Source organism: Anomaloglossus baeobatrachus, chromosome 3, assembly GCF_048569485.1.
Source record: "Anomaloglossus baeobatrachus isolate aAnoBae1 chromosome 3, aAnoBae1.hap1, whole genome shotgun sequence".
Lineage (NCBI taxonomy): Eukaryota > Metazoa > Chordata > Amphibia > Anura > Aromobatidae > Anomaloglossus > Anomaloglossus baeobatrachus.
Window position 1 is genome coordinate 480,954,714 of NC_134355.1, and position 22,958 is coordinate 480,977,671.

The 22,958-nt window shown below is 38.5% G+C and overlaps 1 protein-coding gene across 3 annotated transcripts in view; it reads right to left on the reverse strand.

Moving 5' to 3' along the window:
- The window catches only part of NLGN1 (neuroligin 1), a 763,952-nt gene that overhangs the window by 727,484 nt on the left and 13,510 nt on the right, over positions 1 to 22,958 (reverse strand). For 2 of the 3 annotated variants that reach the window (XM_075340615.1, XM_075340614.1), the window contains exon 2: positions 17,935 to 18,733. In XM_075340615.1, coding sequence (XP_075196730.1) covers positions 17,935 to 18,427 — 493 coding nt within the window. In that variant the 5' untranslated portion in view covers positions 18,428 to 18,733. Of the gene's footprint in view, positions 1 to 17,480; positions 17,541 to 17,934; positions 18,734 to 22,958 lie in introns of all 3 variants that reach the window. The other variant, XM_075340613.1, reaches the window with a different exon arrangement.

The following is a 22,958-nucleotide window of genomic DNA, read 5'->3' on the forward strand; positions in this document are numbered from 1 at the left end:
AATCCCATGCTCACTCTGCATGTGAGGCCAACAGCAAAAACTGACCTGCGGCAACGGCTTTTTGAGCCGGAAGCATGTCAATTAATTTCTCCGTAGTTTCAAGTGTCCTCAATAGGGAGAACATTGCAAGAGACCGCAGTGCCCCGAACCCTGATCGTGGGCATGGACATCTGCAGTCTCCTGTGTTCTCCTGTGGAGGAGATTCGCAGCCCAGCAGTTCTTGACCCACCAAGTCCAGGGAATGTACCCTAAAGGTTTTCTTTTGATGTTTAATCCCTTCACCCCCAAACCCGTTTTCACTTTCCTGGCCCGGCCAATTTTTTCCAATTCTGACCAGTGTCACTTTATGAGGTAAAAACTCTGGAAAGCTACAACAAATCCCAGTAATTCTGAGAATTTTTTTTCCCGAGACATATTGTACTTCACGTTAATGTTAAAATTAGAGTGATATTTTAGCGTTTATTTGTAAAAATAATGGAAATTGGGCGAAAGTTTTGAAATTTTGGCAATTTTCAAACTTTGAATTTTAATGCCCTTAAAGTAGAAAGTTATGTCACTCAAAATAGATAAAAAATAATATTTCCCATATGTCTACTTTACATTCACCATTTTTTAAGCATAATTACTTTTTCTTGGGCAGATAGAAGGGTTAAATATTTATCAGCAATTTTTCATTTTTCCAAGAAAATTGACATAACTATTTTGTTAGGGACTACATCACATTTTAATTTCCTTTCAGAGGCCTACGTGACAAAAAAATACCCAAAAGTGACAACAGTCTGAAACCTGAACCCCTTAAACTGCTCAAAACCACATCCAAGAAGTTTATTAACCCTTCATGTGCTTCACAGGAACTAAAGCAATATTGAGGGGAAAAAAATGAAAATTTTACTTTGTCTCACAAATGCACTGTAAAGTAAAAGGGTAACAATGTTTTGAACTTTTGATTTTCATGCTCCATATCTCACGATCCACTACAGGTTTGAGCATGAGATTACCTTAATTTTATAGACAATCGTCTTGGCTATCTCATGCATAAATTTGACTTGCAACTATTTAGCATCTGACTAATTATGTAGAATCGTGTCATGTCATTGTATTGTTACCGTTTTGCTCCTAAAAAATAATATTTTAGTATTTTGTAAACCCATCTTTGGCTTTCAACACTGCATGAATCCTTCTGACAATGCACTCGGTCAGATTCAAGCATGTCCAAAATCAAATCTCAGGTCTCTTCTACATGTTCCCAATGTTGGTGCGTACTAGTCTACTCACTTCGCTTTAAATAAAGCTTTTTTTTCCAACTCTACCCACAAGTGTTTAATCGGGTTGAAGTCTGTGATTCTACTTCATTGTCATTGTACAATTTCTTCTCCAAACTCGCTGTATGCTTCAGGTTGTTGTCCTGCTGGAACACTATGTTGTCCTTTTCATACCAATACTACTCAAGTGTATCAATTATCTCATCTTGTAGAATATTCAATACTCCTTTTTAACTTATTTCTTCCAGACCCATTTGCATCCATTAGAGCCTAGACTACTGTTGCATATCTCATCGCTCCAAATCACTCATTTCTAATCTTCTACTGTCCACTTTTCGTACTTTTTTTGAATCTTGAGCCAGCCCTTCTTTTAATGATATTGAAGTCAAGGCTTTTTCACCTTTTTTCGGGCCACCATTCCAGAATTCTGTACATGCATTGCATGGTACTTGCATGGATGTTTGTGTTCTCACTATTATGAAGCATATGAACTACCGCCGCTGCAACGTTTGTCGCGCCAGAACTGATAGAACTTGGTAACTTCAATATTTTCCCTGGACGTAACCTCTTGGCTTTTGAATGGATAGATGGACTTTATTTTGTATTCTTCCAACTGTCATGGCACTCACATGATGCAGTTTGGCAAAATTCTTGGCTGAGAGACCACTATCAATGAGCTGAATGATGCTGTTTCTCTTTTCTTGGGAAATCTTCTTCATGGCTGCTCTTCGATTCGAACCAGTGGACTATCGCTTGGGACTCAACCTAATAAAAGACTGAGCTATTAGGTAATGTGAGAACAGGTTGTAATTTACAGCATACAGAAAGAAAAATATTCAAAGACCAGGAGCAAAACAGTAACAATGGAGTAACATGACAAGAATCTGTGTACTCATATGCTAAATAGTTGCAAGTCAAATTTATTTATGAGATAGCAATGATGAATGTCTATAAAATGAAGATAGTCAAGTGCTCAACGACTTAGTGGATGGTGAAATATGAAGCATGAAAATCAAAAGATCAAAACATTTCTAGCTATTTGCTTTTTAACTGTATGGTAATTTAGCCCCCAAATTTGAATTTGTTGACAAAATAAAAAATCATATTTTTCCCAAAAAACATTGTTTTTGCCCTAAATTTTCCATTTTCTCAATGTTAATAGGAGAAAATGCCCCCTAAAGTTTGTTTAGCAAATTCTCCTAAGTACGCCTATACCCCATATGTGGTAGAAAATTACTCTATAGGCGCACAGCAGGGCTTGGAAGAGATGGAGCACTATTTGACTTTTCCAACACAAAATTGGCTGGAATCATTAATGGATGATATTTTGTGTTTGGAAAGCCTCTGATGTAAGTAAACAGTGGATACGCTCCACAAGTAACCCCATTTTGGAAACTGAACCCCTCAAGGAACTTAACTATATGTGTAGTGAACCCCCTTAACCCACAGGTGATTTACAGAATGTTATAATGTTGAGACGTGAAATCAAGTAAATGCATTTTTGCAACAAAAATGTTGCCCTAACCCTACATTTTTCATTTTCACAACGGTAACAGGAGAAAATGGACCAACAATTTGTTGTGTAATTTCTCCTGAGTACACCGACACTGCATGTGCAATGCAAACTACTGTTTGGGAAGGAGTGCTATTTGAATTTTGGAGCTCCATTCTGGCTACAAAAAATTGTGGATGCAGTGTCACATTTGAAGATCCCCTAACATGCCAAAAAAATAGAACTCCCCTCCCCCCCACAAGTGAACCTATTTTGGAAGCTACACCTCTTAAAGAATTAAACTTTGGGTGCAGTGATCAATTTTAACCCTCAGATGATTCACAGAATTGTGTAACATTGGGCTGTGAAAATAAAAAATACAATTTTTCCCACGAAAATGTTGCTTTAGCCCCAAAGTTTTAATTTTCATACAGGGTAAAAGGAGAAAATGACCATACAATTTGTTTAATAATTTCTCCTGAGTTTGTCAAAACCCTGTATATGGTAGAAAACTACTTCTGATGCAATATACAAAGCTCTTAAGGGAAGAAGTTCCATATTGGAGTTTACATTTACTTGGAATGGGTCAGGGATGTCATGTCACATTAGCAGAGCCCCTGACATGTCTGAAAAGCAGGCCGCCATAAGTGACCCCATTTTACAAAATACACCCCTCATTGAACTCATCTGGGGATTCAGCGAGTATATTGATACCAAAGGTGTCTCACATTATTTTATACCATTGGGTGTTTTTATTCGCTAAAATGTTGTTATTAGACCCAACTTTTAAATTTTTGTAAAGGCTAATTAGAAAAAATGGATCACACAATTTATAGTGTAATTTTTCCTGAGTACGACAATATTATCAGAAACTACTTTTGAGATACAGTGCAAAGCTGAACTGGAAAGGATCGTTATTTTGGACTTCAGATTTTGCTGGTATGGTTTGCAGGTGGCATGTCACATTGGCAGAGCCCCTGAGGTGCTAGCACAGAAGATATCCAGCAAGTGACCCTATTTACAAACTTCACCCCTCAATGAATTAAGACAGCCAGACAAAAGGCCAGATATGAGTTCAAAGAGACTCCATCTACCTCACTACAATCAATTTTTGTCTGCATCACGTTTTTCAGAGATTTACACGGACACTCTAATATAAGCACTGTGTAGAGCACTGGATAAATGTGAGACAAGCCTCACTGCGATATTTGGGAGGCAAAATAATAAAAAACATCAGTAATTGAAGAATTGGCTTTATTGCTATATTTTATGCTGTTCGCCTTGCGGTATTAGTGATATGGCGGCTTAACTTATCTCAGGTTAGAATGATTACAGCGATGCCAGATTTATGTAGTGTTTTTAGGCTCGGCTGCCATCACACAAAAAAGTTTTTTTTTTACAAAATAAAGGTTTTGTGTGACTGAATTTTGAAGGCTATAGTCTTTTTTTCTGCCAACAGAGTCATGTGAGGGCTTGTTTTTTGCAGGATGAGTAAGAGTTTTTATTGCTATCATATTAGGCCACATAATAATTTCTATTGCTTTCTATTCCGCTTTTTGTGAGGCAGAATCAAGGAAGCCCTGAGGAAGCCCTAGGCGGTGAAACGCATCGAGGCGTGGTGGGTGGAGAGCAAACTACTCTGGTCAGGTCTGTACTCTATTGTATGATGTTACTAGTTATGCAGTAAATGACGAGTATTATTAGTGTGGTGTGCCCCTGTAGGTTGCCTATAACCTGGTGGTATGTAAAGAATGACCCCTATGTATTGAGGCATGGTCTAATATTGGTTTTGTTTAACCAGGTATGTCTGTAAGCTCACTGAATAGCTCATAGTGGAATTTGGAGGGTTTGATAGATGCCTAAGGCAGTCAGTGCACTAGGTGAGATTATTGTTACCAGACTGGCTTTTTTTGTAGCCATTACCTGTACACCCCTCTATGAGAGCAGATTGTTATTTGTGTGCTGTTAATATAAGCATTGGGGATACAAGTGATGGCTATGAATTTGGACATATATAGCCTCTTGTGATTTACTATTAGAGGCCTGTCCCTGTTATTTTGACCGGTTAAATCTGCAGGGAGGTATAGAGGCTTGGCCTAGCATTTGATTGCACCTAATTATGTGTACATGTGAGCGTATTAAATAGTCCATGGTGGAATCTTGAGGGACTAACAGATTTTTGGGGCAATTAATGTACTGGGTAAGATTATTGATATTAAATTGGCCTGTCTGTAGTTTCCAGTTTTCATAGCCCTATGGAAGAGCAAATCTGTATGCCCGACAATATCAAGGTCATTGAGGGAAGAACATAGAGGCTGTGAATATACGATTGACCAATACAGGCATATATAACCCTTTATGACCTATTACGAGGGGTTTCCCAGGTATTGTCTTTATGTGACCTTTATGGTTGCACATCACGCTATAGTGATATCTGTAAGTATAAGCAATTGTGAAATTAGGAAATAAAGTGCTGTATTGAGGACCTGAGAGATTTGTTTTTGATCCCTAACCCACCTTCCCTCTAATCTGGGGGAGTTACATTTGCACTCTTGTTACCCTGTCGTGCCATTAAGTCCAAAAATGTGTGTTTTTAATTATATGAAATAAAGTTTATTTTTATGGAAGTATGGCATCATTTGTATATTCTTGGTCCAAGGATATAAGTGGTTATATCAGAATCAAGAAGAGACAGCAATTCAGGATTTTTGTTTTATGCTGTTCTCTGTGTCATAAAAGTGATAAGAAATCTGAATTCATCATGTTGGTACGAATACAGCAATACCACATTTATATTAGTTTTTTTATGTTTTGTCGCTCTTAGACCATAAAAAAAAATGTATAGTAAAATAATTTTATAGTTTGTGCATTGCTGTGTTCGGGATCTGTAGCTTTTTATTTTTTTTTGCTAATCGAGCTGTATGGTGGCGGTTTTTATGCTACAAAATTACATTTACAGCTATACCATTTATATTTAGATATGACTTTTCTGTGTATTTTTACATACATAGTTGTAATTATTAGTATTTTTTTCTTCTTTATTTTCTTATTTTTAAAAAATATTTTTTCAATTTTTTTTTAACTTTTTTACTTTGATTGCTCATATAATATATTGCATGGCAATACATTATACCTATCAGTGTTCCACTGGCAAAAATCCCTTAGACCATTCTCCTGGCATGGTCTAACAGGCTTGTGTAGATGGCGAAGGTGGTCATGACCATGATCATGTCAGAGGGTCATATGTTGTGAAGGGGTTAATTTACAAAACCTTTGATGTTAATCTATCTCTAAATATAAAGATAAATTACAGATTGAAAAATACAGAAATAAGTATGAAGCTGCATGCATCATTTGCAAGTGAAACATAAATCATCAGAACAACAAGAGTGTCAAAGAGTGACACACATTTAGCTTTCATTTGCAAATCAGAACATTTAATCAATTGCCACACTCCAAACCCAATTTACTTGGCCAGCGCCTGTTAACAAGAAGAGATTTTATAATGATGAATAGCAATAAAAGTTTGTTCAGGGTACGTAGGAGTCATGCATCTTTATTTACGCCTCTCTGAACCTAAGTCAGTGTAATAGGTTGTGCTGCTAATTACATATGCCTGATGTGCTGCATAATAAGAAGCACTGCTGCATTGCACACTATCAAATGACATGTAAATTACTGCAGACTTGTCTAAGACTATAGAGCACTTTGTAGAATTGCCCACTGTACCCCCATTAACAATCAAGACACATTGGCACAACCGTACACTGTAATATGGCGCATCCTGTGAGCTAAGATGACATCAAATGCATAGAATTAGACTACAGTCTTCTACTGCTGACATTAATAATAGAAATAAAGGTACGGGGAAGCTAAGAAGTGTAAAAATGCAATATATATATATATATATATATATATATATATATATATATATATATATATTTCTAATTAGTGTGCCATAATTAGGCTATTGTTAAATAGTTGGTGGATAAATGTAAAGGCCCAGTCACACACAACGACTTACCAGCGATCCCGAAAACGATGCGACCTGATAAGGATCGCTGGTAAGTTGCTGGGAGGTCGCTGGTGAGATGTCACACAGTCAGATCTTAAGCGGGCTTTACACGCTACGATTTCGCTACAGCGATCTCGTTGGGGTCACGGATTTTGTGACGCACATCCGGCCGCTGTAGCGATGTCGTAGCGTGTGACTTCTAGGAGCGATTTTGGATCGTTACAAAAACGTCCAAAATCGCTCCTCGCTGACATGGGAGTCCGCTACCAGTTATCGCTGCTGTCGCTGGGGCGAAGTTGATCCTCGTCCCTGCGGCAGCACACATAGCTACTTGTGACGCCGCAGGAACGAGGATCATCTCCTTACCTGCCTTTTGGCCACAATGCGGAAGGAAGGAGGTGGGCGGGATGTTATATCCCGCTCATCTCCGCCCCTCCGCTTTCATTGGGCGGCCGATTAGTGACGTCGCTGTGACACAAAACGGACCGCCCCCTTAGAAAGGAGGCGGTTCGCCGGTCACAGCGATGTCAAAGGGCAGGTAAGTATGTGTGACGGGGTGCGCGATTTTGTGTGCGACGGGCAGCGATATGCCCGTCGCGCACAAACGATGGGGCCGGGTCTCATGCTAGCGATATTGGGCAGGATATCGCAGCATGTAAAGCCACCCTTACCAGCAATCAGGTCGCAGTAGCGACCTGTATAACGATCTCAGCAGTCACTGTGACCCTGTCACACAGTGTCAAACACAGCGATGTGTCTTGCCCAGCAGGACATTGCCTTTGAAAAAAATGGCCTGGACCATTCTGCAACGACTAGAGATCTCACAGCAGGGGCCTGATCGCTGGTAGGTGTCACACATAACGAGATCGCTAACGGGATCGCTACTGCGTCACGGAAATCGTGACTAAAGGTACTGTCACACATAACGCGATCGCTAGCGAGATCGCAGCTGAGTCACGGTTTCTGTGACACAGTAGCGATCCCGTTAGCGATCTCGTTATGTGTTACACCTACCAGCGATCAGGCCCCTGCTGTGAGATCTCTAGTCGTTGCAGAATGGTCCAGGCCATTTTCTTCAAAGGCGATGTCCTGCTGGGCAGGACACATCGCTGTGTTTGACACTGTGTGACAGGGTCACAGTGACTGCTGAGATCGTTATACAGGTCGCTACTGCGACCTGTATTGTTCCTGCATCGCTGGTAAGATCTCACTGTGTGACATCTCACCTGCGACCTCCCAGTGACGCACCTGCGATCCCTATCAGGTCACATCGTTTTCGGGATCGCTGGTAAGTCGTTGAGCTGCGATCTCGCTAGCGTTCTCGTTATGTGAGATGGTATCTTTAGGCAGGGCAATGGTAATTAAAAGAAATAAAACATCAAAAGAGTTATAGAAGTTTTATCATTTAACATAAACTCTGAAAAAGGTGAAAGCAAAATAGTAAATGGACACTACATCTCTCTTCTAAGTGGTCTCTGTGGTCTAAGCCACAATGTGCTATTCTACTGGCATCTGTCATCACTGAGCCTCAATAAATCCAGCACTATAACAGGTATAGCTTTAGCTATTAAATGCTCGCTATTTGTAAACTAATTGCATCTATTTTTTTTTAAGAAAAGTTTCATAGTCCTTTTGAAGGGGTTGTCCACTAGTCGAACAACCCCTTCACACTGACCTATTCCCCCATATAAGATAATAATAGTCTACACCCATCTCTGGTTCAATTCCTGCAACATTGATACCTGGTGTCCTGAGATTCGCTTGACATTATTATGTTACGTGAGCCCTGCAACCAATCAGTGCCCGTTTCTTTCTAACTTCTTTCGAACGTAACTGACATTCAGAGGAAGTCAGAGAGGAGTAGTATCTCTTACATCTTCTAGGTTTCAGTTACTTCTGAAGCAAGAGAGAGTGATGCAACCACTGATTGGATGCAGGTCTCACGCAGTGTAACAATGTCAGGTGAGTCCCAGGAGACTATGCGCTGGTGTCACAAGATCAGTACCGGCCCTGGATGTCATTATAGTTTTTATTCAAAAGAGGGGAATATCAACATAGTGCAGAAAGTGGGTGATCTGCACTGCTGGTTTTGTATCCATGGTAAAAAAAAGTCCAATATGCGGTATCAGGGTGCCTATGCAGTTTTATTCTCAATGCATTTCAATCTTAATAAACTTCTTCAGAAGCACAAGAATAATTGAACTATTGCGGTTCTCCTGAGAATGAAGACTGTTAACTTCTAAGCGCATTGAGAATAAAATTGCATAGACATCCAGACTTTTTTACTGTGAGGACAAAACCAGCAGTAAAGATCACCCACTTTCTTCACTATATTGACTACCACATTGGACCCTCCAACATGTTGGGGATACAGCAGCTAGAACACCTCCTTTCAAAGGATTAAAAAGGTTATCCACTACTTTTACACTGATGGCTTATCCTTAGGATAGGTCATCAATATCTGATCAGTTGGGGTCCCACACCCAGCAACCCAACCAATTAGCTGTCATCGATGTCTGCAGTAGCAGGCAGCTGGAGATGCTCAGTTCCAAAGCTGCTCCATCAACTGATAGTAGCCATGGCCAGGTACTGCACTTCTGCCTCCCATTCAAATCATTAGGAAGTGGATGTGTAGTTCCCGGCCACGGCCACTATTAGAGGTTGGGGCAGCTCCGGAACTGAGCATTTCTGGCCACCAGTTGCCGCTGCTGGTATTGAGAACAGCTAATCGTTGTAGGTGCGGGGTGTCGGACCCTAACCAATCAGACATCTTAAGGATAGGCTATCAAACGGGCGGCACGGTGGCTCGGTGGTTAGCACTGCAGTCTTGCAGTGCTGAGGTCCTGGGTTTGAATCCCATCAAGGACAACATCTGCAAGGAGTTTGTATGTTCTCCCCATGTTTGCGTGGTTTTTCTATGGGTTCTCCGATTTCCTCCCACACTCCAAAGACATACAGATAGGGAATTTAGATTGTGAGCCCCCAATGGGGACAATGTTCCTGATGTATGTAAAGCACTGCGGCATATGTTAGCACTATATAAAAATAAAGATTTATTTATTTTATTTTTATTTTTTAGTGGCCAACCTTCTTATCTAGTGTTGTGGTCACACAACCCCAAAAGGTGAGCAGCATCCCTTTCTCAATAAAATTATGAGTTTATCGGATTAAACCATAATGTGATCAAATTGTCCCCTCTAGTTTCTTAAACAGGGGAATATAGCAGTTGCGAAGGGGTTCTCCAGCTACTGGACAATCCCTCTGAAGCAACCTTTCACTGAGATAAAGAAAAAGGTTAGTATCCAACACCAATATGAACAAAACTCAAAGTTTATTTTATCATAACATTATGATAAAAACGCAGAACACTGACACATTTTGCACATCAGTCCTTAGTCTTAGGTACAGCGAGTAAAACTAGAGCAAATTTTTAAGTGTTTTTACACGGAAATGACATAGAGGAGAGCCAACGAGTGTGGCTAACAAACATTAGATTGAAACTAGCAAATACTTAACTCTTTCATGGATAGCAGTGGAAAACACATGAGAAGTATAAAACAGGAACTTGTGAACAATACCTAAGATAGCATGTCCTTGAGATATGCAATGAAAAGGGTATACATGGTTCAAAATCAACTAAGGATATGTTGAACAGGCTGGAGACCTAAGGTTAATAATGGAAATAAATATGAAGAAAAAAAATATATATGAGTATAAATATAAGTATATATAAATTAGGCTGTGAAAACACATGAAGAAAGAATATAGAAGTGAACAATATGGACAATGTCTATAATAGCAGACATAGCGATATTGACATTGTGCATATTGCTCACTTCTATATTCTCTCTTCATGTGTGCTCACAGCCTAATATATATATATATATATATATATATATATATATATATATATTCATATATACATATATATATTTTCTTTCTTCATGTTTATTTTCATTATGAACCTTATGTATCCAGCCTATACAACATATCCTTAGTTCATTTTGAACCATGTATGCCCCTTTCATTACATATCTCAAGGCCATGCTGACTATCTTAGATATTGTTCACACTTTCCTGTTTGATACTTCTCATGTGTTTTCCACTGCTATCCGTGAAAGAGTTAAGTATTTGCTAGTTTCAGTCTTGGACTAATATTTGTTAGTCACACTCGTTGGCTCTGCTCTATGTCGTTTCTGTGTAAAAACACTTAAATATTGGCTCTTGTTTTATACGCTGTACCTACGACTAAGGACTTGCATCCGAAACGCGTAAATGTTCTGCATTTTATCATAATTTTAATGATGAAATATACTTTGAGTTTTATTCATATTGGTGCTCACCTTTTTTTGTTCCTGTAACCCGTGGAACCAGCCACATGTACTTGTCCACCTGCTATGGAGTCCAGAGGAATAGTATCTTCACCTGATTATCTACAGCACCTATGGTGAGCTGATGCCCTCTTCTTGTTCTCTCACTTTCATACAATGCCAGGGACTGGGTAGCTTTATTCATACCCACATTATTGTACTACTAATGGTGACAGATGTCATAATAATTTTAGATCACCTTTGAAGTCTGGATTTTTTTGTATTAAAAATGCTGTGAATACAATATTAGGCACTACTGAATGCAAGTTTTAGTTTTAACTCTTGTAGTAAATATATTATTGCTAAAGCTGATCTTTATAAATAAAAAACCTCATGCCTTTCACATGTCAAGTCTCAAATATTCCACAGAGCCTGGAGGACAAATCCAACAATCTGCATCTATCTTTAGATTGACAATTCAACAGCATAAAAGCAAAAACGTCTCATTGTATCTCATGAGATCTCATTTATTAGAAGCTGTGTAGCTCATGTGGCTTTTCTGATGGATCCCAATGTGCATATTTCAAGTGTATGGGAGTATTGATCCCATTGTCTGATTAAAGTGCTGCTCAGATGAACAGAGGCACATGCCTTGGATTACATCCAAATCCCTGAATATTTTATATTACTGATATACATTGCTAAATTACTTACTGAACAGAGACTTTGGGGTAGGCAACCATAATGTGTGTTATTTCTGCATTCTATAACTTAAAGGGGTTTCACACTAAATACATTTATAATCTAGCCAAAAACAAATGTATGACCAGAAGAGTCCAACTGCTTGGACTGAAACACTTCACGAGAGGGGATCCTAGTCCCTTTGTGAACAAAGCAGTGTGAACAAAGCGGTACTTGGCAATCCTTGGCAGTCTCTAAGACAGTGAAGGGAGCAAGACTATGGGATTTCCAAAGATAAGCAAGCCCTGCTCCACTAACACATTGGATTATGGGACCTCAGTTGACACCGAAGTTGGCCAAGCACTCATAAATTTATTAGCCATCTTGTGGATGGCAAAATAATGTAATTAAAGGTAAACCCCTGTTGAAGGTCTTGTATACACTTTACACACCTGACATGTCATTGACAAACTATGCCAGGGCATGGAACAGATGTTCCTTGGTCATAAATACATAAATAAACGCAGTATGAATATTCAAACCAAGCAAAGATTCATCCATAATATGGCGAAATAGTTCAGTGCACCTCCTATTTACTTGTTTTCCATCTACCTCCACCTCTTGATTGACAGCTTTGGCATTACAGGATACAGATGTTAAGGAACGAAGCCGGGATATGCCGCGCTGACATCAAACGTCCAGATGTTGATTAATTTCTCCTTTATTTAATCAGGTCTACGCGTTTCAAAGGACACAGCCTCCTTCTTCAGGACTATTATTATAGAAAAATCAACCTTGATTTTGAACCTTGAAGGTTGATTTTTCTATAAAAATTGTCCTGAAGAAGGAGGCTGCATCCTCCAAAACGCGTACACCTGATTAAATAAAGGAGAAATTAATCAACTTCTGAATATTTGATGTCAGCGCGGCATATCCTGGCTTCCTTCCTTCACATCTGTAACACGTTACTTCGGGGCTGCAGCAGATGCAATTTTATGCCTTTGTAGGAGTTGTGAATGGCACAACCTCTACAGATGAGTACCCTACCTGTTTGTCTTGTCATATTCCACCAGATAAGACCCTATCTGCATTTCCTTATACACAGCACATTTCTATTGGCATTACAGGAGACAAAGAAGAGCAAAACCTTATGGAAATCAGCAGGTGGAAAGGTGCACTGAAATGTTTGGCTACGCCAGGGGTGTACTGGACACCTGTGCTTGGTTTGAGCAGTCATTTTGTGCTGACAGGCTCAAATTAAACTTGACTCGCAGGTTTAAAATGTGTTCTTTACCCATGCATTAGACAACTTAATTATAATAAATATCTCACAGTGACATAATTGACCCATAAGAGTTCACTAGATACATCTAACACAATTATACGGAGAACAAACTACTTGATATGCCAATTACAATGGCAGTATATTATTTTATTCATAAGATTTTAAAGGTTGGAAAGCCGCATTAATTATTGGTGACACAAATCATTTCAAATACGTCCAAACCAAATCAGAATTAAAACACACTTTCTTGATTATATTGTGAAACTAGTGAACCATGTTGTTTTTACTCTGCTTATAGAACCAAATGCAGACACATTACTTGTGGTTCACGTTAATTCGTCCAGCAATTAATCTGGGATTGTTTGTGCCTAGTAATTATTTACCGGCTGACACTCTTGGCATGCCCATTAATAAAGGTTTTGAGTGAAATGTTTATAGCTTTTTAATGTAGGTAGAAATTAATTTAAACCTTTTTTTGGAAAGACCCTCCTGATAACCTGCCATCACTATGTTAGGTGCTATACAGTTTATCATCCGGTAAAACCTTGACCTTGTCTCTGCTCTTGTGGTAATAAACCACATGGTTGGGCTTTTATGTCCAAAAGTTAGCAATTTGCTTTATGTATCTAATAGGCATTACCTTTTGTGTTTTTTACTGTCAACAGTTGTTTGTTCTTTTATTTTGGCTTGATAATTCTTCTAGGCATTGGATCTTATGGCTCTGCATTTTACATGTTTGATATCTGACTCCCACAGCCCGCTCTTGACCTATACCGTAACTTTGTGTGCCTCCAGATATATATGCTCTACCTATGATTTATTGCTATGTTTCCGCTGGAATATATGGCATGTCATGAAAGTACAAAGTGCCCAAGGCTTCCTAATAAAGACCTCTAGGGACTGCCATATGTCTCAACCCTTAGACTTTATGACACTAATTCATCAAACTTTTTTTCCAAAAAAATGTGATGTAAAACTGTTTTAAATGGCACAAAGTTTTGTGAATGTTGCCATTTTTATGGATCCTTTTGTCAGCTTTGCCAACTTTTAAAACATGAATGGAACTTAGTGTAGATGGTATGTGGCTGAGCACCAATGATAAATTAATAATTTGCTCCACAAAGGTGCCAGTTTTGACAGAAATGTACTCCAGACCTTGAATGCAGTACATTTCTTATCTTGGTGCACTGAAACTGAAAGATAGGCCAAATTCATTAATATGCATCTTAAAGGGATTGTCCACCTTTGTGGCCAATTTTGTTTTCTTACTTAAATGCTGGAAATTGGGGCTAAAATCATTTTTGCAATTGAGTTTCAGTAAACATTTTGCAACATTTGTATCCTATAAAAAAAGAAAAATATGCCAGCTCACCAAGGTTGTCTATCCATATATCACAGTTCAGAATACTTACAGGAGTCCACGCACGGAGGTGGTAGGGCAACTCAGCCCAATGCAAACAGCAGAAAAGGAATGCTCCAACGAAGAAAAGCTCCAAGGTGAGTATATATAAAGCTTCACTTTATCACTTGTATGGAAAATATTTAACTGTAGAACACGCAACCATTGAAATCAACCATAGAAAACAAGTAACCTAGCAAGCCTGCGAGGTCCCAGGTATGCGTTCTAGGGTTAAAAGTAGGAAACCAGCATTTCCTACTTTTAAATTTTTTTATACAAGTAATAAAAGTGCAGTTTCATATATACTCACCTCGGAACCTTTCTTCGCTGGAGAATTCCTTTTCTGCTTTTTGCTTTCTACAGCCTCTGATTACACTGTCTATTGCTGTTTGCAGAATGAGTTAAGGCCCAGTCACACACAACGACTTACCAGCAATCCCGAAAACGATGCGACCTGATAGGGATCGCTGGTAAGTCGCTGGGAGGTCGCTGGTGAGATGTCACACAGTCAGACCTTACCAGCGCTGCAGGAACAATACAGGTTGCAGTAGCGACCTGTATAACGATCTCAGCAGTCACTGTGACCCTGTCACACAGTGTCAAATACAGCGATGTGTCCTGCCCGGCAGGACATCGCCTTTGAAGAAAATGGCCTGGACCATTCTGCAATGACTAGAGATCTCATAGCAGAGGCCTGATCGCTGGTAAGTGTCACACATAACAAGATCGCTAACGGGATCGCTACTGCATCACGGAAACAGTGACTCAGCTGCGATCTCGCTAGCGGTCTCGTTATGTGTGACGGTACCTTTAACAGGGTTGACCACATTATCTTTTTTTAAAAATTTGTATAGAGGACATGATATGACAGATTATCCTCCTGCACTTGTTACTGCAGCTTTCCTCACAGACTACTCGCTCTCCAGTCCACAAATGGCTGCTGGTGAAGGAGCATGTGACCCAACCTGTCCACCTTGTACAATAGAAACCCGTACTCATACATGAGAAAACTGCTTTTATACCGTAAGAGACTTTAAATTAAAGATAATGTGGTCAACCCCATTAACACATTCTACAAACAGCAAAATATAGTGTAATACAGAGGCTATAGAAAGCAAAATGTACAACATTTTTAATGAAAGTCAATTGCAAAAATGATTTTAGCCGCAATTTACTTTATTTATAGTAATGAAACTAAATTGGCCACAAAGGTGGACAATGTCTTTAAAGGGAATCTGTCACCACTTTGACCTTTTGAAACTGTTAATATGGGTATATAGGTAATAGAATGCTAAAAAAAGCCATTTCTGTATGTCTCATATCAGATACCTCATTGATAAAATATCATCTTTTATTGCTTTATGTAAATGAGCTCTTCCAGGCAATGGGGCGGATGCTGCCTGGAAGATAACTCCGCCTCCTGAGATTATTATAAATAAAAGGGGCGTTACCAGTGTGATGTGTGATTGCCGCTCTCTGCTCTCACTGCAGAGCTGTGTGTGATTATACCTGACACATCTGCAGGTTTCTCTCAGCTTTAGCATTCAGCTCACAGGCAGATGGTGTTGCAAGGAAGGAGAACTTAGGAAGGTGCACAAAATGTGTTTGAAAGACAAATTTCATTTCTCCTGTTCTGTGTTAGTTTCTTGTGTCATACTGGTAACTCCCCTTATATTTAAAATAAGCCCTGGAGGCAGAGATCTTCCAGGCAACATCCGCCCCATAGGGCCCTGGAAGAGCTCATTTACATAAAGTGATAAAAAATGTTTTTTCCACAACAAGGCATCTAATATGAGATATAAAGGCATGGATATTTCAGCGCTCTATACCCTGTATGCCCATATTAATAGTTTAAAAAGGTCAAAGTGGTGACAGATTCCCTTTAAGATGCATGCATCTATTAATTAATTTGGCCCAATTTTAGTTGCCTTACACCAGGATAGATAAGAAGTGCACTTGAGTCAGCATCCAGAGTACATTTCTTTTATATCTGCCACCTTTGTGGAGTAAATTATTATTTGTCAGCAGTGCTCAGCCATGCCATGCCAATAAGTTCCAATTTGGTGCATCAAGATCGGTATTGCTCATGAAAGTCTTGATGAGGGGGCACATGATTCATTAAGAGGCACAAGTATCTGACAAGTGACATGTGCCTCATTGCACCTTACCACAAATCCTACTTCTAGAGTAAGATTTCTGCTATAAGGAATCACATAGTTCCTTTTAAATCAGTCTACATGTCATGTTGTGCTTTTGACACACTCCATCATGCTCCAACTGTGCCCATTTTGGTGGAGCTTGGTGAAACTGGTGCAAAAAGTCACAAAATTTTACCCCAACTTTGTATTTTGCAAAAATTTGGTGACTTTTCAAAATGTTTAATGCTAGAATTCTGCCTTAATTATTTAATTGGGGATTACATATCTGCACCTAAACCTATTTGGTTCTTTGTAGAAGACTGAACCAGGTCACTTGAAAACTGTGGTTACATTAAGGTTTCTTGAAACATTAATAAAAAATATGGTATGCATGTAGGCAACTTTGTCTCATAAGAATGAGTTACCTTTTCCCATAAGGCTGGGTCCAAATATGAGCCTCATTGCTCAATGGTCCCTGGATAGAAACTTAAAGCTTCATAGACACATATGAGACTGTAAGGTCCGGTCAGGAGACCCCTGGTCAGTATGGGCTTTGCAATCCATATACACCTGTGAAATATGCTCATGGGAACCTAGCCTACCTGAATGACTGACCTTGTTCATACAGTCCTTAATAAAACTAATTAAAATATTGGGGACACAATAGATGCAAAAGATCTTTAGTTTGCCTGCATCTAACACTTTCTTCAAGGATGTGAGTGGGTTTAGCTAAATTCCAGTCTATTGACCCTGATAATAAATAGTTAAAATGTCAGTAGAGAGACCTAAGCTATTCCATTACAATATATAGATGTAGTATTTTTGATTCCTGTCTCCTACTCTCCTTAGCATTTTTCATGTTTTTATTGTTGTTTTTTTCTTTAGCTTTAATACATACCTCCTTTTTTACATATTTTCTTGCCGGGTTTCCGAACACATTCCTTGGATATTCTTTTTACTGAAAAATGAATAAAAAACTAAAAAATAACATGGAGCTCCATGACAGAGAGTAGGAGCATGCAACACCGTTTACCTAGCTCTGCCTTTGGCTATGCTTCCAACGCTGTGGCGCCTGCACATGCAAATGGAGGAGAATGTATCATCAATGGGCAGGTAGGAGAGAGGAAAGACCTTCCATTGTAATACCCATGCCTTAGGAGAACATGAGTGTAGACATGAGTACAAAAACAGGATCACACACGAAAGAGCATCATGCACATCAAAAGCCAGCATGCTGACAACTAATTGGGCATGCAACCTATATACAGGATTAATATGGTTAGAACTGGAGAAAGCAAAAGAATTCAAAGAAAAAAGATCTCATTGTTTTTTTGTTTACGCATGTAACTCACCATCCTCAGTTGGAACATATATATTTAAATACAAGCAGTCCTCATTCTGGTCTTGCACATAAGAAGAAACTACATCCAGGTTGTTGGTGAACCAAACAGGAAGCATGACTTCAGGAAGTCTGCCTCCCACAATGTTTTGGGGACAAACCGGTGCAAACTGTGTGGCATTTTTTATATCTCCCCAAGTTGTCGGAGGCTCCGGTGGCTGGAAACGTCGCTCCCCTACTGGAGAAGCAGCATAAGGAACACCAAGGAACTGAACAACAGGTCCTAGTATTTCATTATTTAGTTCTCTCTTAACTCCTCGTACTTTGCCATAAGTCGTTGTAACCATGGGGTCCACATCATCCAGTTTTTGAGAGTAGACAGTTGTAATGTGAAGTAAAAATCCAAATACACATAAAGGAAACATGACATCCAATCCCATGGGTAGCAGACGCAACCTTGCTACTCTCCATAAACAGTTCAGTCGTTTGGACCTTGGAAATGCCATAGTCCCACATTAGTTGCAGAGGAAAGCAATATTATTTGTATCCACTAGTGTAAAACAGGGCAATCGAAGGAAATGTATCAGGTTTGTTAAATGTGATCCTGCCAGGAAAATATCTGAAGGGTTTTCACGCAGTAAGAATCTTCCATTGATTTCGCACTCACTGAAGCAGCATCTTCACTAAGCACTATTTATCAGGCTACATTCTATCGACAATACTGTTTTCCATAGTAGCAATATCACAGGAACTGCCATTTACTGCACATTGCCTTCTTATAAATCAAATCCAGTTAGCCGCAGGTCTATATCCTGGAGAAAATGAGAACAAGTCATTATTAGGGGAAAATATATAAGCCGGACAGTAATAATTACATGCTGTGCAAGCTACCGTGCATTGCTTCATATTTTCTCTTTTCTAATTATGGCAAAGTAAGACAACTTTAATTAATATCACGATACACTGGATGGATATGTTATTCTTTAGAATATAAAAATACTAAGCATTTTTCTACTTTTCTACATTAATATTAGAAAATGAAAAACACTTTAGGGAAAAAGATAGAATATAGATAGATAGACAGAGAGATAGGTAGAATATAGATAGCTAGATAGATAATAGATAGATAGAAAGATAATAGATAATACATAGATAGAAAGATAGATAGGTAGACAATAGATAGATAGATAGATACATGATAAATAATAGATGGATGGATGAAGAGATAGAGATATGATCAACAGATAAGATAGATAGATAGATAGATAATACATAGACATATATAGATAACAGTAGATCGATAGATAGGTTGATAGATAGATAATAGATAGACAGATAGATGGATAGATGGAGAGATAGATAGATAGATAAAAGATAACAGATAGATAATGAATAGATAGATGAAAGATAATAAATAGGCAGATAGACAAATAGATAAAACAAAACAGATAGATAGATAGATGGATGGATGGATGGACAGATGATATAGATAGATAGATGGATAGATAGAGGGATAGATAGATTGATAGATAGATAAATAGATAGATAGATAGATAGATAGATAGATAACTAGAGGGATAGATAGCATGACATTTGATAAAACACATTAATATACTAGACAGTACCTAGTCATGCCCACACAAAAAATTAACTTCCCCATAACATAATTTGAAAAATAAAAATGATTGTGGATCATTACTGCAATTCAGAACATTATGCTTACTGACATACAGTACATATTTTGCACATACAACATTTTTTTTTCCATTTGGGGAACCTTCCTATCACTGGTTTGTGAATAAGGTGGCCACTCGTGGTAATGACCACTCACTCACAAGGAAGATAATGATGAGCTTCTACAAGATCGCGTTGAGCTTCGACTACCTTGATCGGTGTGAAGACGCTTTTGTATAATATAAAGTTGTTGCCAGGGAAACACAAAGTCTCTTCCTGACATCTCCTCCCAACATTACAGACTAATAGTTTGAATAGACTGTACATTTGATACCATCCTAATCTACACTACTTGTCCCTTTAAGAATACGGCTAATTCCCATTTTTGAATTTTAATTTTTTATACTTTTCTTTTAATAATTTGCAGTTTTGTTTATTTCTCTTCCCAACATAGACATATGAGGGCTTGTTATTTGTGGGGCAAGCTGTAGTTTGAAATAACACCATTACTTTTACCATACAAAATAAGGGAAAAAAAAAATACCGCGGTGAAAAGTCCGATGTTGTTTCTGTGGGTTTTATTTTAAAACTGTTTGATATGTTCAATGATGATAAACTTACTAATTTATTATTTATTATTCAATATATATATACACTTGGAAGAGAGGGATGATTTAATATTTTTCTATTTTTAAATTGACAGTCTCCTATGACTCCCAGCCACAGGCTGTCACAGCAGAAACCACATTACAGGCATGGAAGTCTTCATCAGGCTGTCACAGTAACCAATAAGCTCCCTGTGATTAGGTCACAAAGGACCAATAAGAAGTCTAACAAACGCCTGACCTAGATCAAAACACTAAGGCTAGGTTCACATTTCCGTTAAATTGTATCAGTCACAATCCGCGGCTCTGGTAAACAACGGGATCCGTTTAGTGGATTCCGTTGTGTCCCATAGATTTGTATTAGTGGCGGATTGTGACTGATGACCTTGCGTTGCATCCAATGCGCGGCGCATCAGTCGTTTTTGGACTGACCGCCGAGTGGAAACAACGCAGAATGTAATGTTTTTTGGGCCGTCAAAATTAACGCACTGCGCAGGATTCCGTCACCATCCGTCAAGCTTGTAATGTTTGTCTATGGTGCTGAATTCCGTCGTAATCCATCTTACAATGGAATTCAGCGCTGGATTCCGTCATTCTCTACTGAGCATGCCCAGCATGTTTGGCACACCCACTGGGCTGTCCCAAATACAAACAGATCATGACTGATCCGTCAAAAAATGGATGCACAGCGGATGTAACGAACGCGACGGATCAGTTTTTTCACAGGATTCCTATGAAAGGAATCCTGTGAAAAACTTATCCATTGAGTCAGTTGACATCTAAAAAACGACTGATCTGTCGCTGATGGACCTGACGGATTTAAAACAATGGAAATGTGAACCTAACCTTAAGTGCCACAGTCATTGATTATCCAAGTCATTTAAGAAGTGAGCAGCAATCATCAGTACTATTGTTAGTTGTTTAAACAATCTATAACCAGGCTTTTGCCACCTAATCTAGGAGAGGCAAGATGAAGAAGCAGAGACCCTGATTTCAGTGATGTGTCACTAACTGTGCTGCTTGCTGTAGTTTTGATAAAAATCACTGTCTTATCCACAGGACCTTGCAATAAAATAATTTGTAAAACTGCTGCCAAATAATCCTTAATATTTATGATATCTGTAAATCCCCAGCCCCTACATTGATGGGAAACTTAATGGCCTTTGCGCAGTGTACAGAGAAAGCTGTTAGTCATGTGTGCTTGGTTATACGGAGTTCAGCATATAGAGGACTACTCAATCTGCAGCAAATTAAACAGGGATCTTATCAAAACTGAAGCAAGCAGCCCAATAAGTGACACATCGCTGGTATCTCCATGATGTTATAGTATATTTTGGATCATTAGGAGTTAAAAACCAGGACATTTTCTGATGGCACATTCTCTTTGTTATATTTTTTACTTATTTAATCATGTATATTTATTTATCAGAATACTATCTATATTTAAAAAGGAATAAACAAAAAATGGTGGACTTGTCATACTTATCACTAGGCCCAATATTAGGCTATCATTTCTGTTTGTATCAACAGCCTGATTAAAAGTATCAGCAAATAGATAGACCCAGAACCTATTTGTTTGCATAACAGCATTATTTTAGCACCTTGAAGAAATGAGGAGGTGAGCTGTCACATCACCCATTTTGCATGATGGATTCTGTGTTATCTAATTTGTATAGAGGTATTACTTTTCTTTGTACTCCTGTCTGCGATGATAATGAGATTCTTGAAAAAGCTTTTGTACAAAACAGGAACTATGAGCGTAGTATAACACCTAGTAGCCAGATTGAAAAAATCCAATATTTCTGATGTTTTTTAATAAAAATAGTTCTAGCAAATACTGATGGGTGCGCACTAAAATGCTCGGGTGCTCGTTACTCGAGTTAAGCAGGTCAGACGCTGTGAAAGGGTTCAACTCGAGTATTGAGTATAATGGAAGTCAATGATTGGGCAGTTTGTTCCTCTGCTTATATAAAGCCAACCATATACAGGTATTTCAGGAGGGAAGGTTATTTTTATTTTTTACACACTACATCCGAAAACTTTGTTTTAACCCCCAAGAAGAGCCATTCAGAGACTGCGACTGGCTCTCCCTTGGGTGCCTGCTCCCATCATGCAGTGAAGCAAGCCTGTGCATTGTGGTTACTGTTTCACGGATGACACATCCAAGCACCGCAAATACCCTGGCATCCCGATGCTTTATTAAGTTACGAGCAGTGCCGATCACACTCGCTCAACATTAATACAGAACACTAAAAAAAAATATTAAAAAATAAATTTCACATAAAAATCTGATTTAAACAATAGGCCATTTTCTGATGAGGCATTCCCGTTAAACAGATTTTCTCTTAAGACTCAATCATATATAATTCAGTTGAGACTCCAATCTATTTGAAAATGAGTTGACCTAGTCTTTGTAGAGGTCATTTCTCTTGAGCTTTCTAATGCAATGAGTGGGAGTGTACAACTATCATTATGTTTTCACGATGCGTCTGTAATAAAACACCTCCTAAATATTTTTTAGAGATATCTTCATTTACAATTACCTTTCTAGTTTTCTAACAGGTTTTAACCATTCATATGTATAGCATGTTTATATACCAAGTATGATTTTAAAGTAAATCAGAATATTTGAAGAATTCGTGAGCAGAAACCTTTCAACCAGAAACTCTATAACATGAGGACGTAGTATGTAGTATTGCTAGAAATAAATCCACTACAATGAAGCAAAATAAAATGCTGAGAGTCAATTATAATAATA